The following is a 19817-nucleotide window of genomic DNA, read 5'->3' as shown; positions in this document are numbered from 1 at the left end:
AATGTCTTTAAGCAGTGAGGACACTAATGTCATTCATATATTAATTTAAAGATTCATTTCTACCACGCAAAAATCATTATGTTACCTTCTATTTCTCTCCTTGCTACCCCAGGACTAGGAGGAGCTCCAAGACCTTTTCAGAGAAAGAAGAGAAGCTGTATATTGCATAAGGATAAGCAGCAGACTGAAAAGAGGCAGAAACGTACAGGACATAACATACAAAAGAGCTTTCATATTTAAGGAATTTTTAAATGGCCTAACCGTACTGCACTCTTACCACTTGCAGCAGCACAAGAAAGCCACACTAGTTGGTAATAACTCAACAATTCAGTTAATGTTTAGAAATATTACATGGCTTCAGTTTAACATTTTTGTTAAAAGAGAATTTAAATTTCTGCTATATTCACGGCCTAAAAATTTTGTTAAGGCACAATTAAAGTTGACTGGCAGCGCCTTGCACTCTTCCAAAATATCTTAATTATATTATGCTGCTATAGTTATGTGGGAGTAATTATACCGTAATAAAGTCACTTTTACTCTGGAATAAAGTGTCCACACAGGGGGTTAGTTCTGCCAGTCAATTTCTCTATGTAGATGACTAAAGTACATGTGATATTTTACCAGGTATATGGTGTTCTTCAAAACTGTATTATTTCATTCATTTGTATGCACACCAACTGCCCTTCGCTGTATTCGGGGCAGCTATATTTTGTAGTAGATTCCCACAGTTCACACTAAAATATGAGGAGAGGTGTGGCTGTGCCCAAAGGCATGAGGAACTCTTGTTTCTCTTCTGAGTTATTTGGATTGTGAAAATAGTAGTCTGGTGGCACACAACACTGCACTACAAGACAGACCCAACTGCAGGTGATGTTCCAGAGGTAATCCTTAGGATATGGATCAAGGGATGGTTACATCTGGGACCTGTAGAGTGATTTGTGCAGAGTAAATATTATATTATTACCATCTAGCTCTTATATAGTCCCTTTCATTAGTAGATCTCAGTGGTCAAGTGGAGGACAGGCAGAGCCAGCTAGTCTTCACTAAGACTGCGTTAAATGCAACTTTTGCCTTAGTGAAGACACACACTGATGGTTTCTCCTCTGTACCCAGATGCTGTATTCCCAGAGTGTTCCATAGTATCTGGAAAGACAGAGTGCTACAAAAGTCTGCCAGGAGCAGGTTGGAGGCTCACTAAAAGTGAGCATTGTTAACGTCGTGGGTGGGACTGGTGTGTAACTTAATCCTGTATTTCCTGGTTTTCAGAGGTTTAAGTATAGGTGCACTCAGTATTCTGGAAGGGGACAGGGCACTGCTACCAACCATAATTCTGTGTTAAGGAAGTGAATTTCCCTTAGTTTTTTGAGAAGGGTGTGGTAGAGAAGAGGGCATGATTGGGGAGCAAAAGAAGGCTTTCTGGGAACACCTGAGTGCCATGCAGCTACCAATTCTGTTCTTCCCCTGTCCCCTCCTCGCCTTCAGCAAGGGAGCGAGGAAGGCAGTAACTGATGGGCTGTGAACACATCTACCATTTGGAGGCAGAAAGGAGAAGTGGAGGAAAGCCCCGGACTCCATACTCAACTTCAGGGGCTAGTGCAGGAGGAAGGGACTTTGCACTCTGCAGAGGTGTGAACTGACTTGTTCATCTACTTGTGTTCTCCTCCCCCTTCTCCCAATGTTTACCTCCGCTCCTAGTGTGGAATACAAGTTTTCAAAACAATCTCACTGTGCATGTGAGTTTTAGAGCAATCTGAATTAAAATCAGCTCCCTGTGGGAGGTTGAATTTGAGAAATCTTTGGACTAAATAACTCCAAATGTACAGCAAGTACACCCCTGACTCTGTGGTGGCATACCAATAGACACATGGATTTTAAAACACTGAAAATTAAAAGATCATAATGTGGGGAACCATATACGGGGAACCCCTGGATCAGACGACTCCAACTCCACCACTAATGCTACCCTTGATGTTAATAATTAAGGTTACACCAGGATTTCTATTTTAACAGTGGTGAAAAAGCTCTTAAAAAAAAAAATCGGTCTTTTGGGTTAAAGTATCACTTTTCACTTTTATTGTAGTTTGTGCACCTCTTGATTTTGTTTTATAGCAGTGTGGAGGAAAATACCATTTGACATTTGTTTTGACTATCTTAAAAAGAGCCTTATGACTGAAATTCTTCTAGTATCTCACATTTCCTTCACAGCCCTGTTTCCAAGGAACACCACCACTTTAATTATTACTGATAGAATGTTGAAATTTGTGGGTTTATTTTTCACAACAAACATAAATTACCGTTTTGATTAAGGACAGTATCTTGGTGCCACATTAGTCAATGTCCACTTTCCACTAGTTCTTAAGAAGAGGGTTTTTGGGGTTTGTTTAAGTTTGTTTCCTAACATTTTAAAAACATATTTTGTCTAGTGTCAAAATTACTCTCCCCATCTTTCTCTCTTCCAGTTACCAGACTGGCTGCCCCCAAAATTCCTTCATTATATATTTGCCCCCAGTGTGAGCCTACTAGCATAGCAGCAGTCCCAACACTCTGGAAATAGCATTGAGAGCGCTAGTATCCTAGCACAGCAACAGCAGATACAGCCAAATTATGGAAGTGCCAGTCCCTAGTCTATAGTTAAGGCTGAGTTAAGTTTTCTCTTAAAAGTGTAGCCACTTGGTTATATATGAAGAATTCAGTATATCCTCTCCAAATTACAGCACTTACTCTTGAGTACTGAATGAATTTTCTGAGACTTAACAAGTAAATCTGTTAATTAGTTTGAGTGAAAATTTAAAAAAAGTGTTCCTTTCAGAAATTCAGCACCCTATGTCAAAGTTTTTTGGTTATTTTTTAAGTCTTTTTTGCTATTTTTCTTCATTACTGAAAATTTCTTCAGTAAAGGATGCAGAATTTTGTTTTTTGTTTTAAACAGAATTCCACAAAGAATTACCTATTTTCAAAATGATTGCCATATCCTAATGCATCCAGACAACCTTAACTCTGCCCCATAGACACACCAGAAGGGGAAAAAGTTAAAAAATGGAATGGGTCTTTGAAATCTGTTTAACCTAATCTAGGAGTACAAACATTATGCACTGATCTTAACTGTCTGGTTATTTCATGACATCATCACAGGGTGGAGTAAAGGTTGTGTGGGTATATAAAACTGTGCTTCTCCATACCTTAATGTGTTTGTATTTCTTTTAAGATAAACCTTAACTATGAATTTCCTGGTTTTATAATATTTGTTTTTGGGATAATGGCAACGTCCCTGTAATGTATTCACTCTACATTACTGGTACATACCCTCAAACTTAACTCCATCTTAACAATAGTTTTTAAACTGACAAAGACAACTTTTAGCCCTTTATACTGTTAAACAGAAATATTCTCTGTACAGAACTTGGTATTGCTAATGGAAAAAAATATTATACAATGGTGACAAGTCACAATCATTAACTTTCTTCATATTCTGTAAGATATTACTTTGATGTTTTTCTAAATCATAAATATGTAAGGCACTACAAAATATGCTAACTGAACCCTGAACTCCAAAGATTTAAAAGCTAATTTTATTTATTAAATTCTTATTATAAAGTACTCAATGACAATCATAGCTTGAACCACCAGGCAAAAGCATTATTCATTTGCAAATATCTAAAAGCTGAAGACAAAAAAAACCCCTTGAGTTCTAGCCTACTCCTAATAAAGATGCAAGACATAATTACACTGTGGGAAAGCTTAGAGTCCCACTAGGAGTCTTCAAAGCATACAGGGGCACAAGGAGGAGTGCCACAGACCCTGAAGAGGTAAAGTGCCTGAGATAAAAGGTTAAAAAAACAACATTATTATGGGCAAAACTATCACATAAGGTGTCTATGTTTAAAATTATGTTAAGGATTCAACTTACATGCATACCAGTACATCAATTTATAATTAGAGAGGACATGAAAGCAATCCTTAACTCTTGTCAGTGTATGTGTTGCATGGGTCTATGAACGATATTTATTGTATACCATGTGCTGCAACATTTTTTACAGTATGTAGTACCACCTACACCATGCATTATAAATATAGATCAGATCCAAACAGCTCACACTCTAAATAAGATGAAAGAAACAACATGAGACACAGGACAACAGTTCAAGGAGAGGTGTCACAGGATTGGACAATGATGGAAGAAAGGAGGAATTGCTTGAAGAAAGGGCTTTATGAAGGATTGGAAGGAAGATACAGAGGATGTCTATTCCAAGTGTATGGAGCAGCAAGGCAGAAGGCATGAAGCTGTGCGTGGGAAGTAGAGAAGGGACGAGTAAGGTAGAAAGAATGGGATGAATGTATGGCCAGGATGAGAAATGAAAGACGGCATGACAATTTTATTTACTAGTTACATATGAATAAAATAATAATTTGCAATGCTCATTGAGTGATACTAGTTTTTTCACAGTTTAAGCTGAAGCTAGGATAGACAGGATTCTGTCATTGTACAGAAAAATACTTGGCAATGACCTATGATACAAGCGAACCATATAATAATATGCAGAAAGTGCAACATGTATTAGCTGCTTTCTAAAATTGTAATTATTTTAAACTAAAACCAGAATGGTTCATCTTAAACTACAGATTACCAAATGAGAGCAAAACTGGATTTTGACAGCTTGATTGATGCACCATAAACACTCTTTCTTATACCTATCTAAACTTGAGAAATTGAGTGAAAGGATTTATGTTCTACAATGTTCTACCTTAAAATATACATTTAGAGATAAATGTGAATAATAGATCTGTAAACACACACACACACACAAAAGTTGTGTGTGCATATATAAATTATAGCCATGTGATGAATTGCACAGCCAATGCAATTTTAATATGCCTTTAGCCACCTCCCACCTGTTCTATAATCCATTCCCCCATTATTTATTCTAACATTCCAAATCCAGGAAAAGTTTCAAACAGCTGCCATTTAAAAAAAATAAAATAAAAAAAATCAAAATTGCCACAGAAATGTTTCCTCATCCTCTCCCCTCAAATGTATTTAAGTGCTATGTACATCTATGGCTCAATACAATAAAAATACGAGTTGTTAACTTATGTACTGTGTACAACATTTATCCTGTTTTGTAAGACTCACCAAAAGTCTGTAGTTTTACTTTTCTGGAACATGTGCTTTCTTGCAAGCAGATACATGTTAACTAACTCTCACTCAAGAATCTCTTGTGGAAGTAACGGGAAATTTGAAAATGAGCGTGACACACAGTATGTTCACGCATATATGAATATCCAGAATTATCTTCCAATTCAGCTATTTTATACCTGAAGTTCTGAAATCAAATTTATTTAGGAATACTTATGTATACATAGCCATCTTCATAAGAACATAAGAATGGTCATAATATGTCAGACCAATAGTCCATCTAGCCCAGTATCCTGTCTTCCAAAAGTGGCCAGTATCAGATGCTTCAGAGGGAATGAACAGAACAATTATCAGGTGATCCATCCCTGTCATCCAATCCCAACTTCCGGTAGTCAGAGGGTAGCGACACGCAGAGCACGGGGTTGCGTCCCTGACCATCCTGCCTATTAGCCCTGATGGATCTATTCCCCCGTGAACGTGTCTAATTCTTTTCTGAAACCAGTTATATTTTTGGCCCTCACAACATCCCCTGGCAATGAGTTCCAAAGGGTTGAATGTGCCTTGTGTGAAGAAGTATTTTCTTTTGTTTGTTTTAAACCTGCTGCCAATTCATTTCATTGAGTGACCCCTGGTTCTTGTGTTATGTGAAGGGGTAAATAACACTTCCTTATTCGCTTTCTCCACACCATGATTTTATAGACCTCTTATCATATCCCCCCTTTGTCATCTCTTTTCTAAGTTGAACTGTCCCAGACTTTTTAACCTCTCCTCATACGGAAGCTTATATTGATGCGCTTCTCTGTACTCTTTCCAACTCTAATATATCTTTTTTTTCAGATGGGGTGACCAAAATTACACACAGTATTCAAAGTTGTGGGTGTACCATAGATTTATGCAGTGGAATTTTGATATTTGCAGTCTTATCTCTTTCCTAATGATTCCCAACATTCTGTTCACTTTTTTGACTGCTGCTGCACATTGAGTGGATGTTTTCAGAGTACTATCCAAAACGACTCCAAGATCTCTTTCTTTAGTGGTAACAGCTAATTTAGACCTCATCATTTTATATGTATAGTTGGGATTATGTTTTTCAATGTGCATTACTTTGTATTTATCTATACTGAATTCCATCTACCATTTTGTTGGCCCAGTCACCCTGGTTATAGTGAGCTCCCTTTGTAATTTTTCACAGTCTGCTTTGGACCTAACTATCTTGAGTAATTTTGTATCATCTGGAAACTTTGCTACCTCACCGTTTACCTGTTTTTCAGGATCATTTATAAATATATTGAACAGCACTTGTCCCAATACAGAGTCTTGGGGGACCCCGCTATTTACCTCTCTGCACTGTGAAAGTTGACTATTTATTCCTACCCTTTGTTTCCTATCTTTTAACCAGTTACAGATCCATGAGACGACCTTCCTTTTTATCCCAGGATTGCTTACTTTGCTTCAGAGCCTTAGATGAGGGACCTTGTCAAAGGCTTTCCGAAAGTTCAAGTATACTAAATCCACTGGATCGTCCTTATCCACACGCTTTTTGACACCCTCAAAGAATTTTAATATATTGGTGAGGCACGATTTCCATTTACAAAAGCCATGTTGACTTTTCCCCAACATATCGTGTTCATTTAGGTGTCTGATATTTCTGTTCTTTACCACAGTTTCCACCAATTTACTTGGTATTGAAGTTAGGCTTACTGGCATGTAACTGCCAGGATTACCTCTGGAGCCTTTTTTAAAAATTGGCATTACATAAGCTATCCTCCAGTCATCTGGTACAGGGGCTGATTTAAACAATATGTTACATACCACAGTTAGTAGCTTTGCAATTTCATATTTTAGTTCCTTCAGAACTCTTGGGTGAATACCATCTGGTCCTGGTGACTTATTACTGTTTAATTTATCCATTTGTACCAAAACCTCCTCTATTGACATCTCAATCTGGGACAGTTCCCTTTTTGTTACCAAAAAAGAATGGCTCAGGTGTGGGAATCGCTCTCACATCCTCTGCAGTGAAGACCAATGCAAAGAATTCATTTAGCTTCTCTGCAACGGCTTTGCTACCTTAAGTGCTCCTTAAGCACCTTGATCATCCAGTGGCCTCACCGATCGCTTGGCAGGCTTCCTGCATCTGATCTACTTAAAAATATTTTGCTGTTAGTTTGTGTGTCTTTTGCTAGTTGCTCTTCAAATTCTTTTTTGGCCTGCCTAATTATATTTTTACACTTGACTTGCAAGAGTTTATACTCCTTTCTATTTTCCTCAGTAAGACGTGACTTCCAATTTTTAAAAGATTTCTCTCACTCTCTCTGCCTCTTTCAGTCAGTTATTTAGCTATGGTGCCTTTTTTTGGCCCTCGTACTTTCCCCTCCCCCCCCTTTCTTATTTGGGGTATACATTTAGTTTGAGCCTCTATAATTTTTTTTTTTTTTTTTAGTTTTCATGCAATTTGCATGCATTTCACTCTTGTAACGGTTTCTTTTAATTTCCATTTAACTTTGTTTTTTACAGTAAAATTTTTCAAATATAAAAGTAAATAATTTTCTCTACTGGTTTTTCTACCTTAAACCACAAAAAGAAGGTATTGTGGATGAACTAGTCTTAATCTGTGAAATGTTACTACCTGCCTGCATGACTATCAGTTGACCACAGTCCTCCTTTTTACAACGCTCCTCATGGAGAAAAAAAAAGCTAGTCTGAAGTTAAGACAGCTTTTATTTTTTTAAAAGTGTGTTGTGCATATTGACTAAGTTTAAATTATGAAGACCAGGACCAGTTTTAACTGACAGGACTATGGCATGTCGATAACTGTTGAAAAATACTGTCATGCTCCTTATTTACTCATCAAGTAGTAGTAGCTGCTGTCCAGAACTTACTGCCCACTAAGATTAAACTGTAATTCTAGAGAGGATAGATTTTACGGGCTCTCAGAAAAAAAGATATATTGCTTTTTAAAGGAATTTTTTTTTGAAGTAACTGAATATATGCCACAACACATCATCAACTTCTGCCTTTGGGAAGCAACAGATTAAATATTCTCAGGATAAATATACTGTTATATTAATAGCCATAGAAGTTGTGCTATTTATTAGTCATGTTTGAAAACCAAATTAAATTATTACCTCCAAATTCTTTTCTAGCAGGTGCAGGACTCCTACCCCCTTGAAGTATAAGAAATGTACGCAGCATTAAAGAAAAAGCATCAGTATAAAAAAAGGGGAGAAAAAAGAATGAGAAAGTTACAAGCATCACAAGTCACTTTGGTTAGTTGTTACATGGCTCATATATGGTCTCTCAACATCCAGTTTCTCTTAATGCTCTACTGCTTACACTTCCAATTTATCTAAATATACTTTTCCCTAAAGTGATTAGCTTTACCATATTAAACATACATATGCAATCTGTACTTACTCAAAAGTTAACAGGAATATCATTAACATTTGAATTAAATTAGTAAAATCAAAACATTAAGAACTAGTTCTTAAGAAACATTAAAATGCTGTAAATAATGAAAATGTTAAATACAAACATCCATAGGAAGCCGATATTCCTAACTCAAAAAAATTAGCACAATTGTGTATTAAAAAGTAATCATAAAAAGTAGCTGTGATATGTAAAATCTAGTCAAAAAATTCAATTTTTAAAATTAGTTAAGTGGATCGAACACACTTTGGAAAGAAAAAGTCAGTAAGTCACCTGGCCAAAATAAATAAATAAATAAATAAAATCAAACAGACTTAAATAAAACTGTACATCAAAAGATCGTCCATTATGTGGTATACATCACTACATTACCTGACGGTGGGGGTGGTCTCTGTGGTGGAGCAGGCCGTGTAGGTGGAGCCACTGGGCGAGGGGGAGGAAGACGTTTAGGCTCTAAGCTCTGAGTAGACTCTTTCTGTTGTGTAATTGGCTGAAAATCAACTGGAGAACCTGATCAAGAAAATCAGCATATATTTAACGACCTTGTTAAAAAAAATATCAAGTGAAGTGCTAAAGATTTTCTATTGAAAAGTTTTTTTGTAAAGGTTTCTGTCAATACCACCAACTGTGGATATACACACTGTGGTCGCGTTGCATTGTCGTGTGGCACTGAAGTTTCCAGGGAGCAAGAATAAGAGGAATGGACTTTGATGAGAGTGTGAATTAATTCACATGTTGATTAGGAATGATATCTGCCAAAAAGTTTGATCATTAAGTATTTTCTGGGTACCTTAAGGATTCTTATAAACCACATTTCATCAAATACTTTTCCATTCTATTTCAACCCAGGCTTTATTTATTTGCTTATTTCCTTTAAGAAAGGGAAATTTGGAGGGTGTTCTGTCAGATAAGCATGATCACTGTAAAACTACTTCCCATTACAGTGACACAAAGAAACAAACAGTTTAAAAATGAATTGGTGTGGCAATGTTTTTTAAAGTGCCAAAATATCATTACAGTTCCCTGTTCCCATTCTTATCACTAAGACAAAGCTGTTTAAACTGAAAATCATATACACAAAGCTCTTTCTCCTACAAGCTGAAGTTAGTCATGCAACAATCTTGCCTTATACTGGTATAAATCTACTTTTCACTAAATTGAGGTGTATCTAATCCAGGGGTTCTCAACATATTTTTTGGCGGCCTCAGAGTGCTGCCACCAACTCTTGCTGGTGGCTGCTCTGAGAATTTTTCCTAAAGTAACTTAATTAACTTTAGGAAAAACAAATAAATATACACATATACATGTCCCAAATCATTGTAATTTATTTATATAGGGGTTTTTTTGCAGACTCAGTAATAAAAATAATGTACAGTTGTCTCTATGCTTTACTGGACCTAAACAGAATAGAAACAAAAATAAGGTGCTCTGCATGTTTTGATTATTATTATTATTTTAATTTTAAGATTGCTAGTTAGTAAGTCCGCTACTGTGAAAAGTGGTATTTGTATATTTGTTAATATCACTTTTCACAGCAGACTTAGTCAGCTCTGGCATGCTGGGGGACAAATTAAGTCCCGGATGATGAGGTGGGTAAGGGGGGGGGAGGGGGCGAGAGGAGACAGCGGGGGTTGAGGTGATGGCAGGGGGTGAGTCCAGGGATGGAATCTAAAACCCTGCGGCTGGGGGACCGAGCCTACAGCCCACCATCCCAGGGCAGATGCCTGAAGCCTGAGCCCCACTGCACTCGGGAAGGTGGGGAACTCACACTGGTTGCCTGCTCCTACAGTGTCTGTGGCTCTGGAAGAGGGTAGGGACCAACCCCTGCAGGCAGCCCTGGGGGAGGAGCTGCTGCTTTGCTGTCCCTCAATGACAGCCAGGAGGCTGTGGCTGCATTTGAGAAACACTTATCTAATCAGTGTGGTTAAAATAAATGAGGAACATATTGATACACCATGTCACAGGGTTATTCACTGGAGGTATAAAACAGATTACTTCACTTATTCTAGTTACCTACAACTTGACCTTGAATAATATGTAACCCTGATAAAATACCTATTAACTAGTTTAATATTTACTATATTCTTCAAGGTCAAATTGTAGGTAACTAGAATGAGATGTAGTTGTCTGACTTATGTAATATAATACATACATTTTGAGGATATAGGTGGTCCAGGAGTTCTTGTAGGTGCTCGACTTGGTCTCACTGGAAGGGTGGGTAGTGGTCCATCTGACAATGTGGGTGACTGGCAGGGACTGGAACGAGGTGAAGAGCCTGGTGAGGTTCGAAGACTAGAACTTGTACCTGGCTGTAGATGTTGAGGAAAAATTTCTTCCACTTCAGTACTATAGTCATCAATATCACCTAGAAAAACAGAAAAAAGTTTATAAAGTAAAGGGATCTACAAATGTTAGTCCCATCCACACTGTCTCCAAGCATGGAAGTTATTTATTGTGATGTCTACTTTTCACAATGAAATCATAAAAATCCTACGTTTCACGAGCAGCTGGAAATACTCAAACTCTGTGCATATTGAAAATGCCAAGTACAAAAGGAAAATCACACTATCTAAAATCTTGATTGTATACAAAGCCTATCCTTTCAGATGGCCACCAGAGAAGACCAGGTTCTGTTCATAAAATGCAAATAAAGATTTCTTTAATAGAAATTTAATTAGGTATGTACTTAAAGGACCCAGAAGCTAATTGTGAAACATCTATCTAACTGGGGAATAAGTAATTCTATAACCCAAAGGTTACTAAAAATAGGAGCCCATGTCCCAGAACAAATGAATAATTCCCACTTAGAAAAATATATCAAATGAGCTGGGAATGAGAAAAAGCCGAGCTGGGAATGAGAAAAGCTTGCTGAATTCTGGGAAATATTTTCACCAGATATATTAGTCATACGTCAAAGATAAGGGGAAAAAACTATATAGCTATGATTTTTTGTTCTGAAGGTATTGCTAGATAACATAGGTCCCTTCACTCCTTCCATCATTCATGATAGACTTTGGAGTGCCTTCATGTCCCTGTGGGATATTGCAACAGGTGTCTGAGGTCTTAAACTTTTTTTTTTTCTTTTTGAAGTGTATGAATCTTTTCAATAGTATGTTCTGCATAGAACTTTACATTAATTAGGACACTTAAATAGTGTAGAACACAGCTGACTACTTACACAACAGTGCTTCAAGCAGAGAATTCATACCAGTACTCAGAGATCTGCACTTGTTCTTCATTAATTTCAAGGTGGAATTTAAGATGGTATTTTTAATCTATAAAACTGTAAATAGTTTGGGCACAGTACCATGTGTGATACTATAGCAACTGCAATCTGCCAAGGTGCTTAATTCAACAGTTAACTAGTTTTAAACGAGGAAACACCAGACAGAGCATTCTCAGTTAGAAGTCCTTGACCCCATTACCTCCTTGGCTTGTCAAGACCTGGATTTTTTTTTAATCTTTATAACTTGCTTTAAGGCTCATCTATCCTTTAAGATGTTTCATAGAAAGGTGAGTGAGGGATTCTGAGGTAGTTGTGGGGCATTATTTTTTATGGTGTTTTTCCTGTTAAAGGGACCATGTGATGTTAAATGAAGTGTAATTTGGGTATGACTCGGAAAGTAAAATCTTCTGTATTGAGGATTGGTAAATCTTTTACCTGAGCATTTTCTTTCTGCTATCAGAATTGTGGAAGGTGCTGCTACAGACGGACTATTCCCCTCCTATTTCCAGAGGCAGTTCTAAGCTGCAGCACAATCTGTGCTGCCACACACCCTTCCCCGTGAAGTCACCACAGATTTTGTGGAGTGTGCCTTGATTCCAAATGGAACAAGAGCACTGGATCCATCTGGCCAGGGATAGTTTGGATACTCTGAGTCCTTAGCACTTTGGATGAAAACAGATGAACAAGGAGCCCAATATTCTTGTCAATTCTGTGTACCTGAAAGACATCTTTAGTGCTCTTCAAACAGCCAAAGTGTGCCACAGATCTTCTGTGGGGATCTTTGGCTTTGGACGTAATGATGGGATGATGATCTCCCGTGAGGCAGGTTATATTAATGTAGATGGAATAAATGGACCCAAAGGTGTCAACGGTGTTTACATAATCTAATCACGGTCCACCATTAAACAGTTTTAAACAAAATTCATCCTTTTAACATTTTATCAAAGCTATAGGAAAGGAGGAAAACCAGTTAAAACATTTAACTGAATTGGAACCAGTATGTGATTTTGCATGTGTTCCAGTGAATGGTTGCATACTTTCAAAAGACATTTACGTGCCAGATATGCTAAAGATTCATATGTCCCTTCATGCTTCAACCACCTTCCGAGGACATGCATCCATGCTGATGACGGGTTCTGCTTGATAACTATCCAAAGCAGAGCGGACCGACGCATGTTCATTTTCATCATCTGAGTCAGACACCACCAGCAGAACGTTGTTTTTCTTGTTTGGTGGTTCGGGTTCTGTAGTTTCTGCATCTGAGTGTTGCTTTTTCAAGACTTCTGAATGCTCCACACCTCATCCCTCTCAGATTTTGGACAGAACTTCAGATTCTTAAACCTTGGGTTGAGTGCTGTAGCTCTTTTAACTAACGCATTATTTTAAGCATCATCAGTATGGAAGAACGTCCTCTGGTACGGTGGCTGAAGTATGAAGGGATATATGAATGTTTAGCATATCTGATATGTAAATAACTTGCAACTCCAACTACAAAAGTGCCACGTCAACGCCTGTTCTCACTTTCAGGTGACAATGTAAATAAGCAGGCAGCAGTATCTCCCGTAAATGTAAACAAACTTGTTTGTCTTCGCAATTGGCTGAACAAGAAGTAGGACTGAGTGGCCTCGTAGGCCCTAAAGTTTTACATTGTTTTGTTTTTGAGTGCAGTTATGTAACAAAAAAAAAAAATCTAGATTTCTAAGTTACACTTTCACGATAAAGAGATTGCACTACAGTACTTGTATGAGGTGAATTGGAAAATACTATTTCTTTTATCATTTTTACAGTGCAAATATTTGTAATAAAAATAATGTAAAGTGAGCACTGTACACTTTGTATTCTGTGTTGTAATAGAAATTAATATATTTGAAAATGTAAAAAAACATCAAAAATATTTAATAAATGTCAGTTGGTATTCTATTGTTTAAGAATGCAATTAATAGTGATTAATTTTTAATTGCAATTAATTTGAGTTAATCACATCAGTTAACTGCGATTAATCGATAACCCTAACTAAAACCATTTGAAAACCTCAGCTTTTATTCCCAGTGCCTCCTATGCCTCTGAACAATACCCAGGAAATCTAGAAAAAATATGGTGGCAAATTTATCAAAGCCACCAGCACAGATACAGCGCAAACTGAAACCAAAACTAATGTTGCTCTGCAAGCTGTGCATATGTTGCTGGAGAGTCTCTGATTTTTAAATTTATCATCTTTGGATTGTTTGGCATAAAGTTAAAATAAATTGTTTAAGAGATATATAGATTTAATTAAGTAATATATCTAGGATGTAAAGAAGTTAATTTGATTCAACAGACCTTCCATATCATAGTCTGCAGAAACCTCAGCATCTTCACAAAGCAAAGTGGAGCTGGTTGATGAAGGCAATCCAACCATCTTCTCTAGATTCATCTCCTCTTCCAAACTTCTTATCCAGTCTGAGTTTTTCAAGTTAATGTTTATGATCCTTCCTAAAACCTGAATTTCCACATGATTAAAAAAAGACGCATGCAAAGTACAAAAATTAAAAACTAAGCACTAAAAATCAGGGATCTAAATTTAAAAAAAAAAACCCACAGAAAGTACAATCTGCTATACAGAATATTATGAACAAGGTTCTATGTTTTTCAGGATTTTTGTGACAAAACAATGATTTTTGGGGGCTTTTTATGAAAAGGCATGATCTTTTTCATTCTAATCTTCCTTCTACACAGCAAGTGTGTTCCAAGAGTTTTGACCCATTTGTTTCTTTTTTGACATCTTCACTTGCTTTTTAACTATTAATTACAACTACATAATGCTTTTCTAATGAAAAATAAATGTAAAACTATTGTGTGCATTTAAAAAAAATTAAAACGACTTTTGCATTCTTTACTCTGACAAAAGCATTATTTTCCCTTTTTTGTCATGACAGTCAGCCTTACTTATGAGCTAAGCAAATCATGACAATTCTGTAATATGTACTGACACAATGTTAGGATTCAATCCTGCAGTCCGACCCATGAACTGAACTCCTACTCCCTGTGTGGAGACTCAGTGACTTCAAAAAGGTCTAGGAGTCTACCTGTGAAGATCACATTACAAGATCAAAGTCTTATTAGGGATCTAGCTAATTACAAACCTGCATAGATGTTACTATGTACCACAAGTGAAATCCTCGTTCCAGTGAAATCAATGGCAAAATTCCCAACAACTTCAATAGGGTCAGGATTGCACCATGGGAGCAGGGGTGCTGGAACAATTTGCATAGTGGGACTGCTGAGAGCCATTGAACCAAACTGTAAACCCTGTATATAATGGAAACCATTTCAAGCCAAGGGGTACTGTAGCACCCCCTGAACACCTAGTTCCAACACCTATGCACAGGAGTGCTAAATTTTGGATTAATAATATACTCTACCATAAAAATGAGACCCTAGTCCACATTGTAGTCTCAGGACACTTGTTTGTTTTTTAGGCAAATAATCACAAAGAAAAGTATCATAAACCAGTTAAAAAAAAGCTCATTCTTTTTTGCATTCTTATAACTATAAAAAAGTGAGCTCATTGGCAGAGAAAAAATAATAGAAGTGAAGATACCATAGATTTTAAGGCCAGAGGGATCTAAATGATCATCTAGTCTGACCTCCTCTGTCACAAGCCAAAGAACCTCATCCATTTGGCCTGGGATCTACTTAGATATAGGCGCTTTTACAACTGGTATAGCAGCTGAAAACCACATCGTACTTAAAGAATTACATTTAAGCATACTACAGATAATTTCAGTAATTTGTACTTTACCTCAGTACCATTCAGGTTCAGAGCACTCAAAGCAGAGCTTCCTTCCAAAAATGTTACCCACATTTTGTCTTCTACAAACCTTCAAAATACATTGACAAATGTTGAAATGACAAAATATGATTGAACAACTTTGTTATCTATCATCTATTGACTATCTTATAAACCTTTCTAAATGAAGCAATAAAAAAAATCAAGGTAAAAATAAATTAAAATTTTCCATTTTAAAAATAAGCCTACTGATTTAGTTCATAGTTTCCATAATCTGTCATTACTATAAACCAGAAGACAAAACAGAGTAAAAATGAAAATCATACAGTACAATTATTATTTCCCTCTTAGGAAACACTATAGTGGCACATTATTAGATATCTGCCTAAAGTACTCAAAGTTAAATCATATTGTGGCATATTTAAATCGTATTATCTGTCTGTATGAGTACAATACATTAGATGCAATTTTCTTTGCTTTATTTTTATCTTATAGAGAGAGTTTGATTTTACTATCAAATCATCAAAGCCTTTTCCTTACATATGTCTTGGGCTTTATGGCATGTGAGAACAAATAAGAACCTATAAGAAAGGAGGGAGGGCTTGAACCTGCAAGTTGTTGACTTCCCTAAACTCCTCCTACTGGATTAATGGAAGGGCTCTCAACACCTTGCAGGATCTGACTACAGCTCTGGTCCTACAAGCTGCTCCCTGTGATTTCAATGGAGACTAGGGTGACGAGGTGTGTGGTTTTCAACTGGAACATGCAGTTGAAAAGGGATCCTGGCAGCTCTGGTTAGAAGTGCTGACCGGGCCGCTGACTGTCCAGTTGTTGGCGCTGCGCAGAGGGGCTAGCAGGTTCCCTGCTAGCCTCTACGCCGTGTGGCTCCTGGGAAGCAGCCGCCACGTCCCCCCTCCAGCAGCTGTTCACACACTGCCCCTGCCCCAAGCGCTGCCCCCACATCTCCCATTGGCCAATGGGAGCTGCAGGGGTGCACCTGTGGACAGGGCAGCGTCCAGAGTCACCTGGCCATGTCTCTGCGTAGGAGCCGGAGCGGGGACATGGTGGCTGGGACTTCCCAGGAGCCATGCAGCGCAGAGGCTACTTCTGGGAGCTGCTTGAGGTAAACACCGCCCGGAGCCTGCACCCCAACCTGGGCCCAGCCCCGATTCCCCCGCCTGCCCTCTGAACCCCTCGATCCCAGCCCGGAGCACCTTCCTGTACCCCAACCCCCTCATTCCTAGCCTTACCCCAGAGCCCGCACCCCCAGCTGGAACCCTCACCCCCTCCCAGCCCATATCCCCCTTCCACCCTCCAAACCCCTTGGTCCCAGCCCAGAGCACCCTCCTGCACCCCAAACCCCTCATCCCTGACCTCACCACTCTCGCATCCCAATCCACTGCCTCAGCCTGGAATCCCTTCCTCACTCTGAACTCCTCATTTCTGGCCCTTACCCCGGAGCCTGCACCCCAGCCCCCTGAGCCAGCCCAGTGAAAATGGGTGAGTGAGTGAGGGTGGGGAGAGTGAGCGACAGAGGGATGGAGTGAATGGGGGGCATGACGGGGCCTTGGAGAAGGGGCCGGGCAGGAGTGGGGCGAGGGTGTTCAGTTTTGTGCAAGTAGAAATTTGGCAAATCTAATGGGGACACCATCCTGGCCCTAGGACTCAGCTCACTCCTTTGAATCCTTTTAACATCCTTCTCCCCCCTCACCCTACAAGGGGGACAGAGGTGCCAAAGGGGGATGCTGGCATTTGAAAGCCACAAGGTCTCCCCCTATCCCATGGGCACAAGGCCCATCAGCAAAATCCCAGAAGTAAAAAAATGTTGGAATGATCCCTTTTAGCCTTTAATTACAATGGATCCAACTGAAAGTTGTGATGAACTGAGATCCCTACCACATATTATTACTAAAACTACTTAACTGTGCTTCCATGATGCTGCGAGGAAGGTGAATAAACTCACAAGGCTTCTGCCGATTTGGCCCCAAGAGAAGAAAAAATTCCTTCCTGAACCCCAAAATGGGAAGACCCACAGCACTTGCAGAACACAGTTCCAAAACTACAGTTACGGGGAGAGGGGGTAGGGCTGCTAAAACAGCAAGAAGAGGCCCCACATGGCCTAGGCTAGGGTTTAAATTAATGAAAGGGGAAAGAGGAGTCACCCCTGCATTTTCCTGCAACCCCCTTCCCCCAACATGTGTTCTCTTCCCTCTCCCTCCCCCCTTCTATTGGGGCTTTCTCAAACACCACCATTCCCATCAAGTTTTCCCCCTATTGAGCTGGGTGGGTGGTAGGTAGGGCTGCTGATTCTGATAAGATCAAGCTTGGGGGAAAAAAAAAAAAAACCCTTGTATTTTTGGTAATGTACTAGGTTACTATTGGTCAACCCTGATAACTAAGCCAGAAAATGTGTGTAGGGCCTGGGGGGAGTACTGTATTTAATATTAATTGGGGAATCTCCTCACCACATTTCAATATACTTTCTTCAGTATTTCCATGTACCATTATTGTACGAGTGAGATTTACCCCTACCCTTTCGTAAGAACTTAGCAGAAGAAACAATCATGGCCCCATTGAGGTCAAGGACAAAACTCCCACTGACTCACTGGGGCCAAGATTTCACCCCAGACTTTCACTATATAAAGCTCTGATCCAGGTTCATCTGTGCAAACAGAATCTTACACCTGGCTGCAGGGTGGATTGATTTAAATCAAAGCGATTTAAATCACCACTTTTAATCATGATTTCAATCAGCAAGCAGGAGACTGATTTAAATAATTGATTTTAATCATGCTTTGCATTGGTACTTTAAATCTTTCTTTAAAAATTAACTATTCTCATTGTTTGGCAATTAAAACAAGTTGTTTTGCAACTAAATATTGCCTTTACACTAAGTTTGGTATACATATATCAATTTAAGCAGTTGTATAGCTTAACAATTTATTCATAGTCTTAATTTTTACTTCTTTATATTTTTAGAAAATGGTAAACGATGGATTTCTTTAACAGATTAATATTTTTTTACTTGATTTGTTATAAGCTGTTTGGATGTAAATTAGAATTTTATTAAAAATTCATAAAAATGTCACTTTAAAACTTTTTTAACTAGTTAAATAAAATTATCTTAAATGTGGAAGAAAAAAAGAAGTTTTGCATTTTTGTATTTAAAACTTAACTGACTTATTAAACAAAGGAATCTGTAGGTAGTGAGTTGAACAGATTGCTTCTAGTCACCTTCAAGATTTTAATACTAGTAGATCTCAATCTCTAGTAGACTGGAAAAAGAAGAAAAAAAAGGTTACTTACCTTCTCGTAACTGTTGTTCTTCGAGATGTGGTGTTCACGTCCATTCCACATTGGGTGTGCGCGTGTCATGTACATGAGCGTCAAACTTTTCCCCTTAGCGGCTCCTGTCGGGGTCCCCTGAGTGACGTCACTATGCTGTGCATATATACCCCTGCCACCCGACCCCCTCCGGTTCCTTCTTGCTGGCGACTCCGACAGAGGGATAGGAGGGCGGTGGTGGAATGGACGTGAACAACACATCTCAAAAAACAACAGTTATGAGAAGGTAAGTAACTGTTTTTTCTTTGAGTGCTTGTTCATGTCCATTCCACATTAGGTGAATCACAAGCTTACCTCTGGAGGAGGGTAGGAGTCACAGAACAACTGATTGGAGGACCGCTCTGCCAACTGCCTCATCCTCTCTGGCCTGCTGGTTGACCTTGTAGTGGGTCGTGAAGGTGTGCACTGAGGACCAGGTGGCTGCTCTGCAGATCTCTTGGATCAGGACTTGTGCCAGGAAAGCCGTGGAAGTCGCTTGCGCCTTGGTCGAGTGGGCCATAACCGCTGGGGCCGGAACACATGCAAGCTCATAGCACGCCTGAATGCAGCTTGTAATCCAAGAAGAGATCTGCTGCGCCGACACCGGGAGGCCTTTCATCCTCTTGGCTACGGCCACGAACAGCTGCGTGGATTTATGAAAGGGCTTGGTGCGCTCCAAATCGACGCCAGCACTCAATGGACATCCAGGGTGTGTAGGCTGCGGTGACTCGGGTCCGTATGGAATTTTGGGAAAAAACACGAGCCGACAAATGTCCTGGCCCAAATGGAATTGCGAGACCACCTTAGGAAGAAACTTGGGGTGCGGTCAGAGTTGCACCTTATCCTTGTGAAATACTGTCTACAGTGGCTCAGAGGTGAGAGCCCTCAGCTCAGACACCCTTCTGGCTGAAGGTAATGGCCACCAGAAATGCCATCTT

At 39.0% G+C, this 19817-nt stretch overlaps 1 protein-coding gene across 18 annotated transcripts in view; it reads right to left on the bottom strand.

Annotated features, from left to right (window-relative positions):
- The window catches only part of SYNJ1 (synaptojanin 1), a 108267-nt gene that overhangs the window by 25737 nt on the left and 62713 nt on the right, over positions 1 to 19817 (bottom strand). For 10 of the 18 annotated variants that reach the window (XM_043538277.1, XM_043538278.1, XM_043538280.1 and 7 more), the window contains 6 exons: positions 15568 to 15646; positions 14106 to 14265; positions 10713 to 10925; positions 8933 to 9070; positions 8260 to 8298; positions 86 to 133 (listed from right to left, as the gene is read on the bottom strand). In XM_043538277.1, the coding sequence (XP_043394212.1) occupies positions 86 to 133; positions 8260 to 8298; positions 8933 to 9070; positions 10713 to 10925; positions 14106 to 14265; positions 15568 to 15646 (677 nt within the window). The remainder of the gene's footprint in view (positions 1 to 85; positions 134 to 8259; positions 8299 to 8932; positions 9071 to 10712; positions 10926 to 14105; positions 14266 to 15567; positions 15647 to 19817) is intronic. The other 8 variants (XM_037905077.2, XM_043538274.1, XM_043538275.1 and 5 more) reach the window with 3 other exon arrangements.

The sequence above is a fragment of the Chelonia mydas genome, chromosome 1 (genome assembly GCF_015237465.2).
Source record: "Chelonia mydas isolate rCheMyd1 chromosome 1, rCheMyd1.pri.v2, whole genome shotgun sequence".
Lineage (NCBI taxonomy): Eukaryota > Metazoa > Chordata > Testudines > Cheloniidae > Chelonia > Chelonia mydas.
The sequence above is the reverse complement of the archived record's forward strand: the minus strand, read 5'-3'. Positions and strand labels throughout refer to the sequence as shown.